General features: G+C 43.7%; 1 protein-coding gene across 1 annotated transcript in view; it reads right to left on the reverse strand.

Annotated features, from left to right (window-relative positions):
- Positions 1-20,648, reverse strand: part of LOC109287600 (VPS10 domain-containing receptor SorCS1) — a 513,813-nt gene that overhangs the window by 285,342 nt on the left and 207,823 nt on the right. Inside the window, exon 3 of the mRNA XM_019502777.1 lies at positions 1,332-1,431. Coding sequence (XP_019358322.1) covers positions 1,332-1,431 — 100 coding nt within the window. The remainder of the gene's footprint in view (positions 1-1,331; positions 1,432-20,648) is intronic.

The raw sequence follows: 20,648 nt of genomic DNA on the forward strand, positions 1-20,648 counted from the left end.
TGGCTAAACATTAATGGAAGCTGGGACTGGAAAACAGGCTTCCTACCTGCCAGATGAACATCTGATCCATTACAGTCCTTCTCTCCCTCTTGCCTTCCATCCCATAAAAACATTTACATTCCCATTCAACATGGGACAGCATCCACCGGAGTCTTAGCCATCAAGGTATGAAGGTATTGCAAACTGCCTCCCCTTAGTCTCTCCTGAGGTGGCTGTTCAACATTGTATGGTATGCTTGAATATCCACAGAATCAGAAATCAAGAAGTTGGTATCTAGTTTGGTGGGTACGAGCGTTGCACATTGAAATCACCTCTCACAAAAGACAAAATTGAAGCATAGGCCCCCCATAATGTACCCCAATGAAACTATTTGGCACATTTGGGTGAAACTGGCAACTTCTGATCCACTTCTGGGTTCACCATCGAGCACGTGGAGGGCCCCCATGCACTCCCGTGGGATGCTCCATGTGCCCCAGCATTCCAGCATTCACAAGTCATGCTGGTACCTTGAGGTATGTAGCAAAAGCATTTAAAGCTGCATCTATGTATGAATCAGCATCGAATCTTCAGATTCGGATATGGCTGAATCGAATCAACAAGCCAAATCACTGTCCCTGATTCGGGACGAATCCAAATCGAATAGGGCCCACTTCGCACACCCCTAATGTGGACTTCTATTCAAGAATGCTTCCAAGCCTGGGACCATGCAGGACAATCTACATCAATATTTCCAATGAATAGTCGTTACTAATCCTTCCTACCCATACTTCCGTAAGAGACCTGGTCAGAAAACGGAATGGAAAAAAAAGACATTATCTGCCTTTACAAAAGCACCGGCATTAAAAATTCTTGGTAAATTGTTACTCAGCGGGGTCCCTGCATGATTAAAACCTTCCAGGCTTTGGAAGGCATTTTCTCAGCTGGATTTTGTCAAATCCTGTTCAGTTTGCTATTGGGAGCAGTTAAAAGACAAATAATCTTATATGCAATCTGGCCTCCATAGACACATTTCTAACATTTTAATGAGTCTTTCCCTTTCCAAACAACAGAATCAACCCCAGCCAGAAAGTATGAAAATGATCATGTGTTCAATACCTTTTATGTCCATCCATTTAACAGCCATCTCCTCTTTGAACATGTTCATAGAAGCGGATCCTCAGATGCTACCAGAGTGGCTTCTACCTTAATCAATCAACATCTGTTTACACAGATGGAGAATCTGGCCCCTCATACTTGCATTAGCCATAATAGGATCTTAAGAAATGGACAAAAACTGACCTAAAACAAAGTCACATAGTAAAAAAGGACATGCCAAATACATTACCACTTACCTTGCGTTTGTTCGTTGGGCACACATACAGGTAGCTCAGAATAGTCTTCAGGCCAACCTTATCATTCAGCTTCTCGTATGTTGTCCCGTAATCTGTTGACCTGTAATTCAAAGAGAGATTTAATACGTACAAACACTTAATCACAAAGGCACAAGTCTCTTGGCTGCTTGTCAACATAAGGCATGTTTTACATAGTGGAATGGTTCTCCGGAGCTTTTTGAATGATTCATGTAGTATATAATGATGCTTAATTATGTACACACAGCATCATGTGAGTGCTTATCATTTGCATTTAAATTGGATTAGGAAAAATTAAAACAGCGTCTTCCCAGTGCACTTTAAAATAAACACGTACAATACGAAACATCAAATTCTAGATATAGGAGAAGATGATAAAGACTGACGTAAATGCCAAATAAGAGGCACCAAGGGGCTGAAGTTATCACTTCATTATATACTCCGAACGCAGTCTCAGTTTGTGTTAAGATACTGCATCCTTTCCAGACATAGCCCAAGTACCACTGTTCAGCCAGTTTGTTCAGTCAAGATGAATGGCGCTCTCAGAAGGAAACCTGCTCATGTCCTTTATACAAACCCAACAGCAGGAGCGGTATAGCTCACATGGGCTTGTTTCATGGGCCATTAGACTACATGCTCACATGTGGTTTAGCTTCGCTTTACCAGTCTCCACTGAGCGTGCACACAGATGTGCTTCGTTGTGAGTACCTCAAATATCAACGTTGCCAACAGAGACATCTGCTACCCGTCTTAAGGAGGAGAAACGAAAGGAAACATTTACGGCTGGATAATTTTGCCAAGGCCTCCATATAGGCACTGGATAACAATCGAGATCCATTATTAGCCAAGATGCCAGATATTACACAGATCCCGTTTAACAAAATAATCTTCTAGTCTCTAGACAAATGTGGTAGATAACTGAACTTAGCTTCGCGTTGTTTGTGGCCATAAACTGCAGAAGAACGCAACACATTTCTGGACAACAGTAACTGTTTACAAGTAGAGCACGTTCCCTTTAAAAAAACAAAACAAAAAAAAAAAAACCCCCACAAATCTTGCCCTTAATGTATCAAATAAAAACCTCTGCTTCCTTTTGCCACTGATTGATCCCTATTCTGTTGTTCTCAGGCCCACCCACAGGCATCCACTTTCTTCAGAATTGTTTTTAACAGCTCATGGCAAGGAATTAATCTGAGAACTGAAAATATTCTGTCTCAAGACAGCTTCTGAGATGAGACAGTTTGTTTTGCAATTGAACAAAACCAACTTCTTTTAAATTGTTTTCATGAAAAGGGGGGAGGAAAAGAAATCAAAAGGAATCATCTCAAAATAGGTGCATCTATATGAGCTGCTAAATGCGCAGTAAACTAATGCTACTACACATTAACGCATCATGGCAAAAGCCGAATTAGCCCCCTTAATTACATTAATTAATTAATGTAATTAAAAAGGCATGCACTGGTGCTACTGAACAGGGGTGCCAGTCACTGAGCGTTCAGTTAGTACCTGTTGTTAAAGGTTAGGACCTGTTATTATAGGTACTAAACTTAATTGCAGTAACTACGGCACATTAATGAACATGTAGAGTGCCCAATGTTCCTTTTTTTAGCTCGTTGATTAACTTGACGTGTGTCAAAATGGGGAGATGGAGGTAGGGATAGGGACGTCCTAGTAGTTAGGACATTAACCTGGGATGCAAGAGACTCAGACCCAAGTGTGTGCTTTGCCTTACTCAGTGATCCAGAATGAGGACCTCTGCTGTGAGGCAGAGACAGGAAAAAAGGCTTGATCCTGGATGTCTTAAGTCAATGCCTTCCTCACTAGGCTGCAACCACAGATGTCCTTCCCTTCCTGTTATTACTGAAAACAGTATATCTCTGCAACACAATCTGGTTTAATTTAAACAGCATTTTCTGAGGGAAGCATTCTTACCAGCTCTAAATCTCATGCTCAGAAAACTACAAATTCATTTTCTTTTCTGCTTAGCAGCCCAAATCTCTATGACCAATTTGCACTGATGTCCCACTCCCTGCAAGGGTCCCTCACTGGATAGAGAATTCAGTACAAGGTCATTTTAGTAGTTACACAAGACGCTACTGTGCAGTAGCAATGAGCTACTACACAATAGCTCGTTGCTACTACACAGTAGTGTTGGCAGGCACTAACCATGATGTGATGCTACTTCACAACAGTAATGAGCTACTGCGCAGTAGCATATGAAATAAAACCATGCAGGGACTGTACTGCATAGTAACACGGCTTACTGTGCAGTCACTTAGTACTGTATTATGCAAGTACTTGCTTACGCAAGTACTAAATGACTGGACAGTAACAACTGCGCAGTCCGCTGCTTGTGTAGACATGGCCGGTGACTCTGACGGGACTAGCAAAAGACATCCTTTCAATAGCATCATCCTCCTAGATAAGAGCAGGGTCCAAACTGTCATTCATTCCTAGAAACAGGTAAATGTGACTATGACACTGTAACCATGTCCAGATGTGCCGCCGCTAGTTCTCCCCAGGGTTCACATCCACACCGTGTGCGGATGCAGCCTATGGTATCAAGAAATAAATACTAAAAACTTCTCTATTGCCTTCTCTCTCTAATATCCTATCTCCCCCTCTTACACACACACACACACACATACACAAGCTAACTAAACTGTTCTGTCTAGTCTAGGAAAGATAATAGAAGACATCACTTTTATGTCTGAAGATTTGGAAGACGCTTCAATGCTATAGGGAGAGGGGCACAAGAAGTGGAATACAACACAATCCAGAAATTCTAGCTCCCATTTCTTTCACTGTCCACCTCTCAAAATGACTTCCCCCTCATCAGGATGTGCATTTGTTTTTATGGTTATTGCTACTGTATTGCACCCAAAGCCAGATTTGGCTCTTCATTAATTTTAGACTGTCCATAAAGTTTAAAAGGTATAAGATGCACAAGGGTAGAATTTGGCCCATAGTTGAAGAATGTGCATGTTGATTAATGAAGTGTTCCCCATAACCACACCCCTGTTGTTGATTTCAGTAGCCTGGCATTGGAATAACTTCGAGGAGAATTTGGCTCATAAAGTTTATTAGGAGGATATTAAAAAAAAATACCAGCACCACCACACCACAGCTGAACAGATGTTTTGAGTCCATTGAACATAATAATCTTACACTCAAATTACCAGCTAGTTTTTCAAACTCTCCCGGCAATTAATTTGCATTCATGGTTTTATTTACAGGTAAAGTAGTTAAGCTTTGTTAGTCTAAAGTCAGGCAGAAGGCTGGGTAGAGTTGCACCTTATAGACTAACTAAATCGGAGATGTATAACATGAGTCCAAACTCAGTTCAGCAGTACCCATACAAGTTGTATTGGGGTTCCCCCCACCCACTTTAGACGAATGAAGACTTAGAGCTAGATCAGTGAAGCTCTTAGGGTGCCTACAAGTTTGAGGCTGCCACATTTATCTTTTAGATTTTTGACCCTGAAATGGACTCTGAAATCCAGTGTTAGGTGCCTACAGTCCCTATATAATTGGATCCTTCAGAGGGGCATCCAAAAATATCCCTCACAGTGGGAGCATCTACACATGCATTTATGCAATAAGTTACTGCTCAGGAAGCAGAAATAGGCTGGTGTCTACACATGCAGGCATTAAAGCGCATTAACACTGTGTGTGTTCTGACTTGGGACTAACTTTAGACTAAAGTTAGACCCAAGCAGAACTTAGCCCCTAAAGTTAGTCCCAAGTCAGTCCACACACACAGTGTTACTGTGCAGTAAGGTGTCTATACATGCGTTACTGCGCAGTAACTAGTCAGGTGTAAATTTGATACCTGCATGATGTAGGTATCAAATTTATGCCCAACTTGGCTTAAGTCCCCATACTTACTGCACAGTATGGGCATGCACATGTTGAGGTGCACCTGTACTATGCAGTAATTTAGGTTACTGCGCAGTAAATGTGCATGTGTAGATACGCCCAGTGAGTGGGAAGCTGTCTACAGCCAGCCAATAAGAAATGCTAAGCACAGGAGTGTTCAACCTCTCACCCACCTCTGGAGTGCAAGCACCTGCCTCAGTCTCCAGGCAGTTGTCTTCAGAGTCTGAGTCAGCACCTCCACCTGCTCTTTGAAAGAACTGAGCCAGGCTTACCATTTTCCTTTAAGAGTTGGCCACAGGACAGCGTATTGGTGGCACCTACCTTTTATTTTATGTCTTAGTGGTTAGGGAACTTCCCTAGGAAATGGGAAACCTGGATATTGTTTCCTCCTCACTGATGTAGGTAGTCACCTAGGAGGGAGTATGTTCTGGGTCTCTAGTCCCCAGGATCATTTCTGGGTTGTTTTTTTCCCAATGCTTTTTTAATGAAAAATGCATAACAATCCTGGGAGCCACAACCAGAATCCAGGTTTTTACCTCAGCCAGGTGCTGTAATGACAGAGCTACAGTCAGATGTCATCTCTCTCAGCCCCATGAATCTTGGGTTCCTTTGTGCCCAGAAACCCAGCTTCAACCCAGATGGGCCATTAAGCCTGATGGCTAGGGCACTCTGAGAGAGGTCAAGCTGAACCCCCAGAGGCTGAAAAAGGTCTTAGACTTAGATTTTCCTTATCCTGAGCAGGTGCTTTAACCCTAAGGCTTTATATAAAACAGCATAAGCACTGGTACAACCATCATCCCCACTGTGTCCTCCTCTAGCTTCTTGGAGGCAGCACCTGAGTGTAATTAACCCCTATACATAGGGGGCCTACTTAAATTGCAGAGAAGCTAAACACTTTTTGTGGGTTGGACACGGAATAAATAGCAAATTCCATGGATAGTTCCTGGATGTGCTCCAGCAGCTCCGCCCTTCGGTGCTGATGGGTGGAGAGACCCTGGTATGGGGAGGAGGAGCAAGGGGGCGGTTACCATCTTGCCTGCCACCCTTCATGCTGCCCCACCACCTGGCACCTCCCCTCCCCAGGGCAGGCTGTAAGGCTGGGCCGCAGTGGCAGCGAAGACCACTGGCTCCCACTGGGAAGCCAGTGTTTCCTTTTTATTAAGTTTTTCTTAAGTTGATTTCACAGACAATCCTGAATTTTACGGTTTCCACGAAGTCCACAGAATCACGAACTGAGCAGACCCTTACCTATACATAAGCTCACCCCATTAATGGAGACGATATCTATAGTATTTTTGGTTTGCCTATACACACACATTGCCCCGTGTTATCCCAAAGTGGTTTTGAAACCAGTTCAGTTAAGCTGGTACAAATCTCCACGTGGGTGCACTTTTTGTTCCATTTCCAAGACATTTATTTGGACTTAGCTTGAGTTTATTGGCAGCAGGTTAGACTAAGTCAAGTAAGTCATTTAAAACTGAAGCAAGAGGTCCCTCACAGGGATTCTGTACCTGTCTAGATAAACTGGCTAAAAAAATCATACCTTTAATTAAACTGAGACAGACAAGCCCTTTGCAGAGGTGACTCTAGCATGTACGCATGGAATCCAAACACTAAATAAAAGAGTAGCTTTCAGGAGCAGAGCATTTGGGCTTGATTCCCACCTCCCCAAGGCCCTGTTCATGTCATTTCAACTCCATCAGCTTCCAGGAAGTCAATCCTGAACAGTACCAGTGACTGCTTCAAATCATATCTTTTCAAGTTTATCTTCAAATCAAACTTATTTGTGTATGCAGCCAGGGCAAGAAGCACTTTAATTATTGCCAGTGCAATTACCTTTGTGGAAAAAAACCAGCATGGAGTGCCAAAAAAGTGGGACTGAATCTATGACTCTTCCATTTCTAAGTTAAGACCAAACTAGACTAAAACCATCTAGAATAATTTATATTTTGTAAAATGTTTTCTAGAAAGCTGGCATTTAAATAACTTGATTATTATTCATTGACAGGGTTTTTATCCCTCCCCCTCCCCCTTTTTCCTCTTTCTCCTATTCCCATCAGGGCAAATGACATTTCTATTACAGTATGATAACAAACCCCTGCACATTTTGAATAAAGTCACTGAATTGCATTAGTCCATCTCCTGTCATGAATATATCTCAATCCACACTTCACAATATTTCAGAACTATAACAGGCAATCTGAATCAGCCAGTGATATGAACCCTAAGGAAATTATCTTCTGTACTCTTAAATACTAGACATTGAAATCCTGAAGCCTGTTGGTTTAAATGTATAGATTAAATACACTGTTTAATAAGTTGCTGTAGACTTTTCTTGTGTTGGAAATATAGGGGCTGCCAGTATTTTGCATTTCACCTGAGCTGAAAGTCAGCCAGTACTCTGAGCTTTAACAGGCAATACAGGCTGTCTAGAACACTTGAAAATATAGATTTCAGCATACACTTGAAAATATATAGATATATATATGGATTCTGAGCCATATACTATTGTATTTTTCTTTTTCCCAGGAACGTGTGAAAAATCTGGCAATAACCCTCCCTCCCTCAACACAAAAAAAAGAAGCACAAACAACACATACATTTCTTCTGTGTAATTCACATCACTGAGATAGAAAAGTAGTTTTTAATCCAATTTAAATGGCATCCCCCTCTTTTGCTGCTACACTGTAACTGTGTCACAATTTGATTTCCTCAACTCTTGCACCTTGAAACCATGGCTGCATTTGCTTTCTTAATATTTGTAAAAGAAGGAAATCATTTCTATTTACGATCCGTTTTGTTATTTTCCATTGCTGCTCCAACTCCTTTCAAAATTGTGCTCACACAACAGGTGAGAGAGGTGGAGATTTTTCAGGCCAGAAAGGACCCTAAGGTCATTTTTTCTAACCTCCAGCATGACCCAGGCAGAGATGTTCATCCAGTTACGATGCAGCTATGCTACTGTATAGCAGCTGGCAGTCTAACCTAATATCCATCCATTAGTGAAGCGGCAGCCGTTGCTGTGCAAGGGGCTAGCTTGAAAGAAGCAGAGGTCAGTTGCCCTCGAATATAGCCGGCTTCTTGACTGAGTGGATGCAGCATACAGAATGCATCTGGTGCTGCCCTCAGTAAAATTTCAATGGAAGAAAGAAGTAATCATCAAAAGCAAACATATACGGAAAGGCACAGGAACGGGTGGCAGAATGCCACTATCTCTGGCAGAAGATTTGATTCCACGTAGAATCTATTCCAGAGTCCTCTCCGCTTGCATGTGTTACCACTGGGGTCCTTTTAAACAGAGATTTACCACCCCGTCCCCATCCCCTTCAACCAGATCTGTCCTTCCTGTACTGTTTATAGCTGGGCCTTAAAGTATCCCATTGATTTTTGTCATTGCTCCATGTTTCACAAAAGCCAATAATGTCAAAAGTCCTCTTCCATGGCCAGGCATTTTAGTTCATCTGTTTTTCCTATTAAGCTTTGCACAGTTATATGGCTATTTATGGCTGTCACTTTTGGCCCTGTGCCTATTGACCTCCTTTGCTCATAACCCTGATCCTTTTTCAGGATGCACCTCTGATCTCAGGCTCTTCCACTGAGTCATGGTACAACTTATTTTGTATCCTTAATTACCAGAGAAAGCAAGGTTTGCATGACTGACACCCCTAGCTGAAATGTTATCTAGCATCTTTTAGAAAGCCAACCTGTTTTATTTGTGCTTATTTAAATAACTGATTGTCTTTACTAAGTTCCCCTGAACTCATTTTTCAGGGCCTTCCTTCCTCTGTGCAAAGTCTTTCAGGTTGGGAGGGCGCATCTACACAAGATGCTTTAAGGCATGTTAACCTAAATTTAAGGTGCATCAGGGCATGCATTTACATGTGCATGCTCTTAAGGTGCTTTAAAAATGTTTAGACTCCTGCCTAACCCCACTTAATGCACATTAACTTAATGTGTGTTACATTTAGGTGCACTTAAATGCACATATAGATGCACCCAGATTGGCTTACCATCTTTCAGTTTGGCTTTAACTGTAGCTGTCACTTCAAAAACCTTCAGACTGCAATGAAACTAGCTCACAGAGTATTAATGCCTTCAAACAGGCTAGTTCAAGGAGGCAATTCTATTAACTGGCCTGACAGCAGGAATAGCCTGAACAATTAGATAGACCTCTTTAGAGGCTGTAATGGCATGGCATACGTCCCCATATTGGAACTATCCCAAATCTAATCTGAAAGGCTACTGCTTACTTTTAAAAGACTCAAAGGGGAAAGAAAATTGAGAGACCTGTTTACTAGAATGCACAGAGTTCAAAACCCAAGGTATTTTCTGGCCCCTATGACAGCAGTGCCTGTCTTTAATGTGCTCTCCTCACAAAACCTCTAAAAGGTAGGGAAGTGCTCCCATTCCCATTTTACAGGTAGGGAAAATGAGGCACAAAAAAGGCAGCAATTACCTGTAGTCACACAGAAAGCCTATGAGAAGTGAAGAATTGTACCTCAGTTTCCCAAGGACACATCTGCACTGCCACCAGGGCCACGTCTGGGAACACAGCCAAGCAACACGACAAAGCCCCTTGTGCCAGCTCATTGTGCGCTAGTGCCCAAAAATAAGTAAGCACAGCAGGTTTTGCGGGTTTCAGAGCATGCACCAAAAAGCATAGCCAAGACTGGGGACCTAAGAACACCTCCGGACCCCATGAAACCAGATGAACTGGTTAATTTTCAAGCTCTAAGGAGGTGTGTGCAGAGGGTGTCTCAGTGGGTGCCCTTGAGCTTGCCACAAAGGCAGTGTAGACATATCCCAAATGTCATGCTTGGGCCTTTAGCCCTTTTACCATCTTCTCTATTCCTCGGACTCTAGTATCAGTGGTGCTTCCCTGGTCTTTTCCCTTCCAGGAGTAGCTTGTATGATACTGTGCCACAGGCTGGCATCGTCTTACCTTGGGCACATGCTTGGGAACATACGATGCTCAAATCTGGACACATGCATCCAATCCATTAAGATGGAGGAGGAGTCCTCCCAGATCAAAACAGGCCCTGCCATGATACCTCCTCCCCACACCCCTTTATTGGTGTCCCACCCCCTGGGATAAGGTACGGACAAGCAGTGCCTGTATTCCCCAGACAGCAGGGACTGCTGCTGTGAGCAGCAGTGATTGGTGCTTCCTGAGTCTGGGGGGCACAAATGCAGACCAGAAACTAGAGACTGAAGTGGCCGGCCCAGCAAACTGTAGACCACTGGCTGGAATACAGGTGGGGGTGGGTCCAAACCACAACCATAGCTGCCGCGGGCCCTGTGGGAAGAGCCTGGCTCCACCTGGCTCTGTGGGGCCAGGGTTTGCCATGCTGAATGGTGCCGAGTCCGGGCCAATCTCAGGGGGGGCAGATGCCCCACCCCATGACTACCTACCAGTTGCCGGTGGCTGTGAGGCCCATGCATAGCCAAACTGACTCAAAAAGAGGTTTCTGGCATGGCTCTCCATCTTCACACTTCTGCAGAAAGTCCTTTCACAATCTTGCCCTCTTCCTTCATTCTCCCTGGGGCCTCTCTTCCCCAGAAACTTTGTCTCCCATCTCCTGTGCCAATGCTTAATCCATAAGGGTTCGGTTTCCTTTCCAAAAATTCTTGAGCATCCGTGTATATCCATTGTTCCTAGTACCACAGTGCTCGGGACACAGTAGCAGCAAACTTGGGATAGTTATTCATCCAGGAATCTAGAGGCACAACTTCACCAGACCACCTCAAATATACCAATGTGCATTTATCTTAGCAACAGCCCTGTAACATAGGAAGTGCTATTATCCCCATTTGAGAGATGGGGAATTGAAGAACAGAGAAACAAAATAATGTGCCCCAGGTCATACAAGAAGCCAGTGGCCAAGAGGGTATCTGAATACAGGTCTCTCCAGTTCCCAACTATAACTTTCTAACCATCAAGCCATTTTTGCTATCAGGAAGGCAAAGCAAATATAGGGATTTAGGTACTTAAATGTATAATTTAAACCCATACTTTTGCATTTAGAAAAAATTTATATTTATTTTTGTTGAAATTCCTGCCCATGGATTTTAACTAGGTTTTCAGCTGTGACAGCCTTTTTTTACAACTTGGGACAAATTTGTCTATTTGTGTGCAAATTTACAGATTCTTTTTTCCCCTTGATGAAAAGGCTTCCTTCATCATAAAATAAAGTTTCCCACCTACACAATCTGTCTTAAATCCAATAACGGAAAACTAGAAAATTGACATTCTCTGCATAAGCAGCTAAATTAATTCTCTTTTCTTCTTTTTGATCAACTTGTATTTTGAATGATTTCACTGAATAGAAACACACATGTTGTTTAATTCCTTTGCCAGTTTCATCTTAATATATTCTAGTTGATTACTGCTATTAATAATTGAAGGACATGACAGGCAGAAAAAATTATACATTATCATTCAAATTCTCGCATCCAATCCAGAGTCTAAATACTGGGCTATATATTTATTTGTGGTATTGCTTACCCTGCAAAAAAAATCGAATGGCTTCTCAAGTAGCATTGGCTAACTCAAAATTAAATAGATAGATTCCATCTAAGAGAATGTACCGCCTAAGGGTACATCTACACTGTGTATGTGGGGGCAGGTTGTGGGGAGGATTTTAATGCTTTTTGACTAACCCACCTTAAACTGTAAGTATTTGGGGGATGGGGACCTTGGCTGACTTGGGTTTTGATATAGGCTACCAGGTTGCAGTTCAACCATAGGTTCCATAAGCTTGACCTACTATTCTGAATCAAGACCGAGTAGCTTTGTCTTCACCGTCTTTCTCACTGCAGGTAGTTACCTTTTTGTTTATCATTTGTATTGTGCCTCTAGGAATAGGGTCTTCATCCATGACTCAGCCCCCTAGATGCTCCTGCCTGACAAACAATAGGTGGGTACCTTTGTTCACCATCTGGAAAGAACAAATCCTCCAACCGGGCTCTGAACATCCCCCAGGTCACATGAAGCTGAACATCCATTTTTTATTCAAGCCCAGCCCTAATCTCCTTTCCACCTGATTTTTGCAGGGTTGTAGAGAGCTAATACGTATAAAGCAGGGTTTTTGGTTGTAGCCATGTTGGTCTAAGGACAAGATGTATGATGCACATGGATGCAGATGCCCCCAAACGTGAGCAACATGACTGCACTACTTCCACTACCAAGATGCCCTTGAACTTCAGAGGTGGTGAGTGGATGAGACTGATGCACTTCTAAATAGCCCTTTATCTCACTTAGCCTCGTTTGAGTGGTCTGGATAGAAATTGCCAACTCCCATGCAGGTCTACAGTCTCTAATGCTCTAGGACAGGCTGTCAGAAGAGTGTCCATTTGGTATCCTCCTTGCGGAAAGGGATTCTACAACCCATGGGACTGCAGCATGGGAAACAACCTCTTAAACAAGCATGCACATCTCTGTGCACAACAGGGTCACCAAAAAGCAAAATCCCATTGTGCCAGGACTGATATGGCCAGTTTGAACCAAACACTTCAGCAGGAACACCCAGGAAGGTGTCTGTACCCGAAAGCTTGCAAAGAAGAATTTTTCCAACTCTGTGAGTTGGTCTATTAAAAGACATCATATTTACCCCCAAAACATTGTCTGCCTTGGTATAGTGCACATATGTAAGAGGGGCCACGTTCAGCACTGGCTTCCTTGCCATATTGAGGTGAGGGTGGCAGATCTCCAAGACAGTTCTGCCTCAGCAAGCAACAAAAAGCAATTGTATAAGTTTTATGCAATAAGATGTTATGGACTCAGGTGGATCCAATGAACCAGGCGCTTGCATTGAGGGCAAATTCCTTGCTAGGACTCCCAAGCTCAGGGGGAAGAAGAGAATGATCTTCTCAGTGCTGCCCAGGGTGGGCCGTTGCTCAGTGTGGACTCCTGGTGTGTTGTTCTACCTATGGACTATTGCCCAGTGTGGACACCAGGGGTGTTGCTCTACCTAGAGATGTCCTGGCCCCATCTCTAGATAGGGTTTGCCCCCAAGTGCTCTGAGATGGAGTAACTGTTGCACTTGAGAAAGTGAAGGGACTACTATTGGCAAACCTTCTGCAGGAAGGATGAACTGAAGGACACTTGCATGGTTACCATGCATGCCCCCTCTGCCATGCAGAAGATGGGTACAATCTGGTGCAACGACCATGGAAGAGAACTTCTACCGATGAAGCCTGAAAGCAGCAGGGGATGAAGGGAAACTATATACTTTGGAGTACCTTATCTGTGGCCTGGAACAGGGGGAAAACTTAGCTATACATGGGGTGGGCAAGTGAAAGAGGGCTTGGACTGTCCTGCAAGAGCTGACTGGTGGGATTAGTGCATGAAGGAGGACACCTCGCCACCACTCTCGGAAGAAGAATCATCAGCCTGTAACCCAAACTACCTTGTAAAGGAGTGGGGGTCCTGAGCACATGGACGAGCTGATGGGAGGATGGGTAGTCCACCAGCCTATACCTCCACATGCTGTTGAATGGGAGGTTTGGAACTGCGGTGTCAGAAGGGGGAAAGAAAGAGGCTCCCCCTTGATAATCTTGTCCCCACCCAAATTCAGAGTACAGGGACGCATAGATAGACAGAAGACTAGTATCCACACAGGCTGTTCTTGCTTCTCTACACTGAAAATTAATGCAGATTTTTTTAAGTGGGTGAAGCTAAACAAGATCAAGGCACACTTGTTCTGGAATAAGTGTCCACGCATGGACTTAATCAAGAACAATTAATCGGGGACAATTCAGTGCAGGCAAGCACTAAAACCCAGAGAGTCTCTTCAAACACCCACATCTCATCAACCTGGCCACCAAGCAGCAGAACTCATTCAACGCCTCTGTGTTGAACAACACAAACGCCTATTGCACAATTGCTGCCACCTGTGATTTAACAGGGTTTTTTTACACCCAATTCTGATGTCCTTGTCTTTTTCAATAGAAGGAACATGTCATTGTGTTTGAGAGACGGCCTTTCTTCTCTCTCAGCTTCGAGCATTTGAAGTTTAGGGACTGGATACAAAGCAAAAAATAAATAAAATAAATGAGAGAGACTGGGAAGTTTCACACCTAAAATACTGGGCCTAGGTTTAGTGGAAGTGAATCCCATTTTCCTTCCCTTTCCTGTTCTGTCATCTGCACACCCTGTGTTAGTTGGGTAACAATCCTCCTTCTCCACATTGTACGATGATTTCTCCCGCATGGGGATTAAGTGTCAGTGAACGCAAGACATTAAGCAGTACATAAAACCATATTCAAATGTCCCAGCCCCATTACCCTAGGGATCTAAAGGTTAAACTCATTTTCCATGAGTGAGAATCGGGAGTATCTCAAATGAATTCAGTGGTGACACATCAGCCAGCATAGGTGATTAACCAGTCCCCCGTCCCATCCGACTTGTCTCTGAACCAGCTGCCTTCTTCAAACCAGAGGGATCTTTGCAAGATCACACACAGCTTTCCTCTCAAATATACAGTGCGCTGTTTTGCAATGAGAAGTTATGCGCTTGAATTAAATCACAAAGCATGCACATAGCATGCAGTGAACTGATTTTATTACTTAGTGCTAATGGGTCAGACATGAGGTGCAGCCGTACTACAGAGTAATTCACTGAAATCCTGGGTAAAGTTACAGTCCTTCCCACCATGTAGTTTGAAGCAATCCAACACTATTGCAGACCGGCTGAAGGGACGGTGTGATCATTTCTGCTTGTTCTGCAAGCCACTTTCCTGCTGACAGAGCTCAGTGGCCATGCATTGAACTGTCTGAAGGATCAGCACTTTTCTTCTTTATCACAGGGATGATGATTTTTAGGATGAAACAAAACAAACAAACAAAAAAGCCCTAGAAATAATTTTCAAGAGCTAGAAGACCTTCTGGTTTGAAGAACAACAACACAAAGGCATCCTTAGAAATGCTGATGACTTCTATTAGTTCATCCAGGCTTCATTGAAGTCAGTGGCAAAACACCTCTTGAGTTCGACAGGCATAGATTTAGCCCTTCTCTAACTATTTTCTCTTTCTAAGCCCATACTGAAATCTCCATAATCTCCTTGCCCCTCTTCCTTGCTTTGTTCCTGGCCACTTTTGCAATGAAGTCTTGAGAAGCAATTCACTATGGCTCTCTAATCAAAAGCACGGGTGGCTACTAAAGGAGCCTTCAAGGAAAAAACGCTAGAGCCCTCAACCCCTCCACCCGTGAGAGCCAAACGTCTGCCATCCATATCACAATTCCCATCATCGTGCTATCTGCAGCAATGGGAAATCAGTGCTTCTGAGCCAGCCGGGCTCCGTGCCCATTGAAGTTGGCAAAAAAAACCCCCAAACCTCCTGCTGACTTCAATGCACTTTGAACTAGGTGCCCTATTTTTCTTTTTTTAAATGCAAATTAAAATAACCCTCCAGGAACCCAGCTCTCTACACGTTCCCCAGGAAAAAATAAAACAACCTAATGATTCCACATCACCATATGGTTTACCCCGGGAAGGCCGACATCGCTGCAGTTTGATTGCTAAATGCTTGCACATTTAAAAACGGTTCTTTTGGTGTTTTCTCCCCCAACTTCCACCCCGCTCCAGCTCTAAATCACGTTAATAGCTAGGTTGGCAGCCGAATAATAATTATCAAAGTATTAGGTTTCTAATAGACGGTAATGGCCAGAATAATTTCAAGCCACCCTGTTGGGCGGCTAATGGGTTTTGTAGTTTAGGGGCAGAGCAGCAGGTGGCTCTTCATCCATCTGTGAGATGAGATGATTGGATATCCCCACCCACGCGGATCACAGCGCTAGAGAGGTGAGCTACGCAAGGCCAAAAATCTCAGTCTGAAAACAGGTGCAGCACTGGCCCAGTGCTGGAATCATGTTTCCATCTCTACCACAATTACAACCCCAAGCAATTGCCTTAGTTCATACCCAGGGTGGGTCAGGAAGGCATTAGGTTACAGAAGCAAAGCACTGCTGCTATACCACACTTGCAACATGCCCCATTAAAAACAGGCTTTTGCATCATGCTCTGCCATCTCCACTGTATTGTGCCAGCATGACTTAATTGGCATGATGTGTTAAGGGTCCTGAAAGCTGCAGGATAGTTTTCTCATCGCCACAGGCCACGTCCTTAGCTGCTATACATCAGGATAGCTGCATTGCTTTCAGTGATATATGTGGGAGTCCTGGAGTGTTTCCGTAATGGTGATGATCCGGGACAGTGGGGGCCAACCTTTTCAGCCGGCCTGCCACCAGTCAGCCCTGCATCCTTAGTGCTATTCCACCCCCACCCCTTCCTCTGTCTGATCTGCTGCTCTGCTTTCTGCTCCCTGTCCTGTGCTGCCTGTCCAATCGGCTGCTCTGCCTTCTGCTTTCTGCCCCGTGCTCCTTGCCTGTTGTGATACTCCGTTTTTTGCTCCCTGCCTTGTCGGCAGCTGTGCAACCTGTCCCCTTTTTGATCTGCCACACGCTACGCACACAGGCTTCCCGTGCCACTTGTGGTGCGCATGCCACCAATGGCCACCCCTGGTCCAGGAAATATGCAAAAGGCAAATATTTGTGGGGAGAGGATAATATTTTTCACTGGACTGACTAGATGGCTGGGGAGAGATTTCAGCCAAGCTTTCAGGCACAAGGTACCCTTCCTCAGATCTGGCATCACTGAGGTCTGTTATTTTAAAAATGAACCGAGGACCAGCCCCTCACATAAATCTGAGAAAATCAGAGCCGGTTAGGACGTTTCACCCCATTAGAAATGGTGGTATGTCAAAACACATTTTCACCCCACTTCAGTACTGATCGAAAATATTTCATGTGGAAACCAACTTTACAAAATGAAATGTTCTTTTCATTTCTGTTCAAATGTTTCTTTTCATTAGTAGCAATGGGATCGTAGACATTCAAGTAAAGTATATTGTGCGGTCTTGGGGGCCACATTTAAACAAAAGGAGAAAATTAAAACCACACTATTATTTCATTTTCAAATCCCTTTGATTTTGTCAAAAATCTTGAGTTGTATCCTAAACACAGGCCCGCAAAATAGTTTGATTTTGACCATAGCTGGACTTTCTAGCTGAAAGCTGTTCCAATGATATTTTTTCCAACTCACTTTGCAAAATACAGTTATAGATAAGCTGAATCGTAGTTGGAAAATACTGTCCGAAATGGGAGCTGCAGTGCATGCACACGTTATAAAAACCTAGTTGTTATAAAAATTTTTGTTTTTTAAATGGATAGTTGGACCCTGTACACCTTGGCCAGGACTCTCAGTGACTTCAGTAGGTGAGAACTGGAATACTGTAACCAAGGAAAATCAATTGCTGCTTTAAAAGCATACAAACACCCCGGGCATTATTTTCAACTGTATGAATTATGCAGCCAGATAATTCCTGTGCCTCTTTAAAATATTATACATCAACTAGAACTGAAGAGTGGAGAGTCAACTTGGCTTTTTTTGGTTGGCAGAAAGGTATTTATCACTAGGTATCTGGGGGATCAATTGGGTTATAAAGCTTGCTATTTATAGTTACCCTTGGGGTATGGAGCAAGTGCCAGTAATTTGTTCCTTTGACATCTAACCTTAGGTCAGCCTCAGTAGCTGGAGATGGATTTTTACAGGAAATGAAATGAAAGCACACAGCAGAAGATGCACACAGTTTCCTTGGCCTGGGGCAGAAGTCTGCAGCCTGCCATTCTGGGGGAAAAAATGGTCAGCTGCACATGTTATGTGCTGAGCATACAGCCAGATGTGGTCCAGGTGAGGCGTTCAAACAGTCTATTAGTGAACGGACGTGCTGGTGTTTCTGTGTCAAGGAATTACTGGCTGATATTGTGAAAATGAGCGATGTTGCTCGTGTGCCGTGTTCCCGAAAATCATTTTTGTAAGTCAATGCCTGCTGGAGATAAAATGCTATCTTACTCTCATGTCATCTGTAAATGATGGAGCACGCCTAACACGCTGGCATAGCTGCCATGACAGAAACATCTTCTACAAGGTCTAGTTACTGTTTCGCCCTGCGTTACAGAAGTGTTCCCAAGAAAAAGCCCGAGGACTGAAACATTTTGCAAAGGTTTGTCTGCTGAAGATCACAGCAAAGAGACACAGTCACTTGGTACTCCCACCTTGGATCTCAGCTTCCTTAACGACTTCAAGATGTTACACCGGGAGGATGTTTCCGAGCCATCTATTTTTTGCACCTACTTATTTACTTCAACACAAAACAATAAGAAGTTGTTATACGTAATACGTTCATTATGAAATGCAATAAAATTGCAGCAGCATTTGAATAATGATATCACCAGGAACTCGGCCAGCCAGACACCTGCAAACAAAACCTCTCTACCTCTTCATTGACCTTGCAAGCATTCACCCTCCGCCGTTTCCAAAATCCCCTCTCAAAGCAGGTACGTTTTTCAGCATGCCTGAAAGTTGGCCACACTTGGACTACTTCAGACCAAATCCAAAAGAGCTGCAGAAAAGTCTCAAAGAACCACAGACTACTGGGGGGGAAGGGACCTCGAGAGGTCGTCCAACCTAACCCCTTGCTCAAGGCGGGATCATCCTTATGTAAACCATCCTAAACAAGTGTTATCTAACCTGTTCTTAAAAAAAATCAGGAACAAACCTCACTCACAACTACCAGGCCCAATCTCTCCACCAAAAACACCCTATAATTTGCCACAGATAAAGCAGAGCGATGAGGAGCCTGCCAATGATGAACTGCAAATGCAAGGGCAGGAAGTAGTTTGTTAAAGTAAACTCCCTAGAGCAGTGGTTCTCAACCCGTTCGCCCTAACCGGCCACACTTGCAGCTCTCAATGCGTTGTGTGGGCTGCACCCACACAACTCACTTTAACAGGATGTCACATGGGCCGCAGCAGTGTGCTGATTGGGCCACGTGCAAGTTGAGAACCACTGCCCTAGAGGTTTGGGTGCCTGGTTTCCATTGTTTAGTAAATAAATAAAACAATATAACAAAACAATAAAACAAATAAGTCATTTTTAATGTCAAGAGGAATTGGACACCCAAATCCTTTATACAGCCCTTGTCATTTCAAGTGCAAGGCATCTAGGCTTTTTATAACCTCCCTGCTGGAAAGGTGCCACAGGCCCAATTTTTAACTCATTTATGCTGGCGTGCCCCTGGAGGAACTTCACTCACTTTAGTGATCTCACTCCTAATTTCCATCTGAAAACCAAAATAAGCTCCGTGGGCACAATGCAGAAGGGAAGGAATACCCCTGTTACTGTAAGATGCTCAGACAACATTACTTGAAATCTGACTGCCTGGCAAAGAGGTCACGTGAATGGATTTGTCCAGCACTACCCGGTATATCAGGGAAGTGCAATTTGGCCCAGAGCCGACTGGTTAAAAGCACGGTATATATAACACCCAAGCAGCCAGGCTTCATAACTGTCAATGCACATCGGGTTACAAGACTGGGGCTCACAGCCACGTGCAAGTAACTGTGCAAGAAAAGAAACCTCATAATCCTCCAGAAGTATGGCTGACAGGCATCTGACTGGTCTCTTCAGAAGTGTGGGTTTGACTCTTTTATTAATGAGGGTTTTGAAGCATAATGAGTGCTGTGGACTCTTAATGAGGGTCTTGAAGCTCGACTGGTTAATTATACTTGTCTGGTAAGTAGGTCCTGAGTTCAAAACCCAGAACGACTTAGCCTAGACTACTGAAAAGTTGGACAGGATGAGTCTTGGGGTCCTTTCCAAATTGATGAGCCTGTGAGACAGAATCACTGCCCAGGGTCAGTAAAGTCAAAGGCATTCGATTGAGATGTAATTTGGATCTGTTTGGATGAGCCGCTTAGTGCGACAGACATCATCACAGCTGTGGATAGGGACTGATGCTGGGATACAGAGTGAAATAGCTTTGGAGTATTTGGGGAAACCCCGTTCCTTCTACATCTCCAGTGCCCCCACACAACCCCAGCTCCTCCGGACATCAAGTATTCGGGGTCTTCGCTCCTGCCATCTAGCCAACAGGCTGGCAAAGCTCAGCTAATTCATGTCAGGGCCCAGCAGCAGGTGAAATAAGATCCGACAACTGTGACCAACCCTTCTTGCCTGCCGCAGCCGAATCCCATGGTGGGATGAACGAAATCCTTCCTCCTCACCAGAGGACTGAGATATGAGGGGGTTTAGTAAATAGACAGGGGACAGCCTATGCTATTTCATGGCTCCGGTATAATGTTTCCAGTTCAGCATGCTGAATCCTTGGGCACGTAAGGCACCTTAACCTTCACATCATGCACTTTTCCCCCTCAAAAATTTATGGTTACCATTTAGGCTGATTTCAATTTCCATTAATAATATGTGCAACTGATGCACATTTAAGTGAATTTAATCATGTCTTGGTGACAGGTTTAGCTTAAAGCAGGGCTTCACTTAAAACTATCAAGTAAATTTCTCT

This window comes from Gavialis gangeticus, unplaced genomic scaffold (assembly GCF_001723915.1).
Source record: "Gavialis gangeticus isolate Ggan-Ray unplaced genomic scaffold, GavGan_comp1, whole genome shotgun sequence".
NCBI lineage: Eukaryota > Metazoa > Chordata > Crocodylia > Gavialidae > Gavialis > Gavialis gangeticus.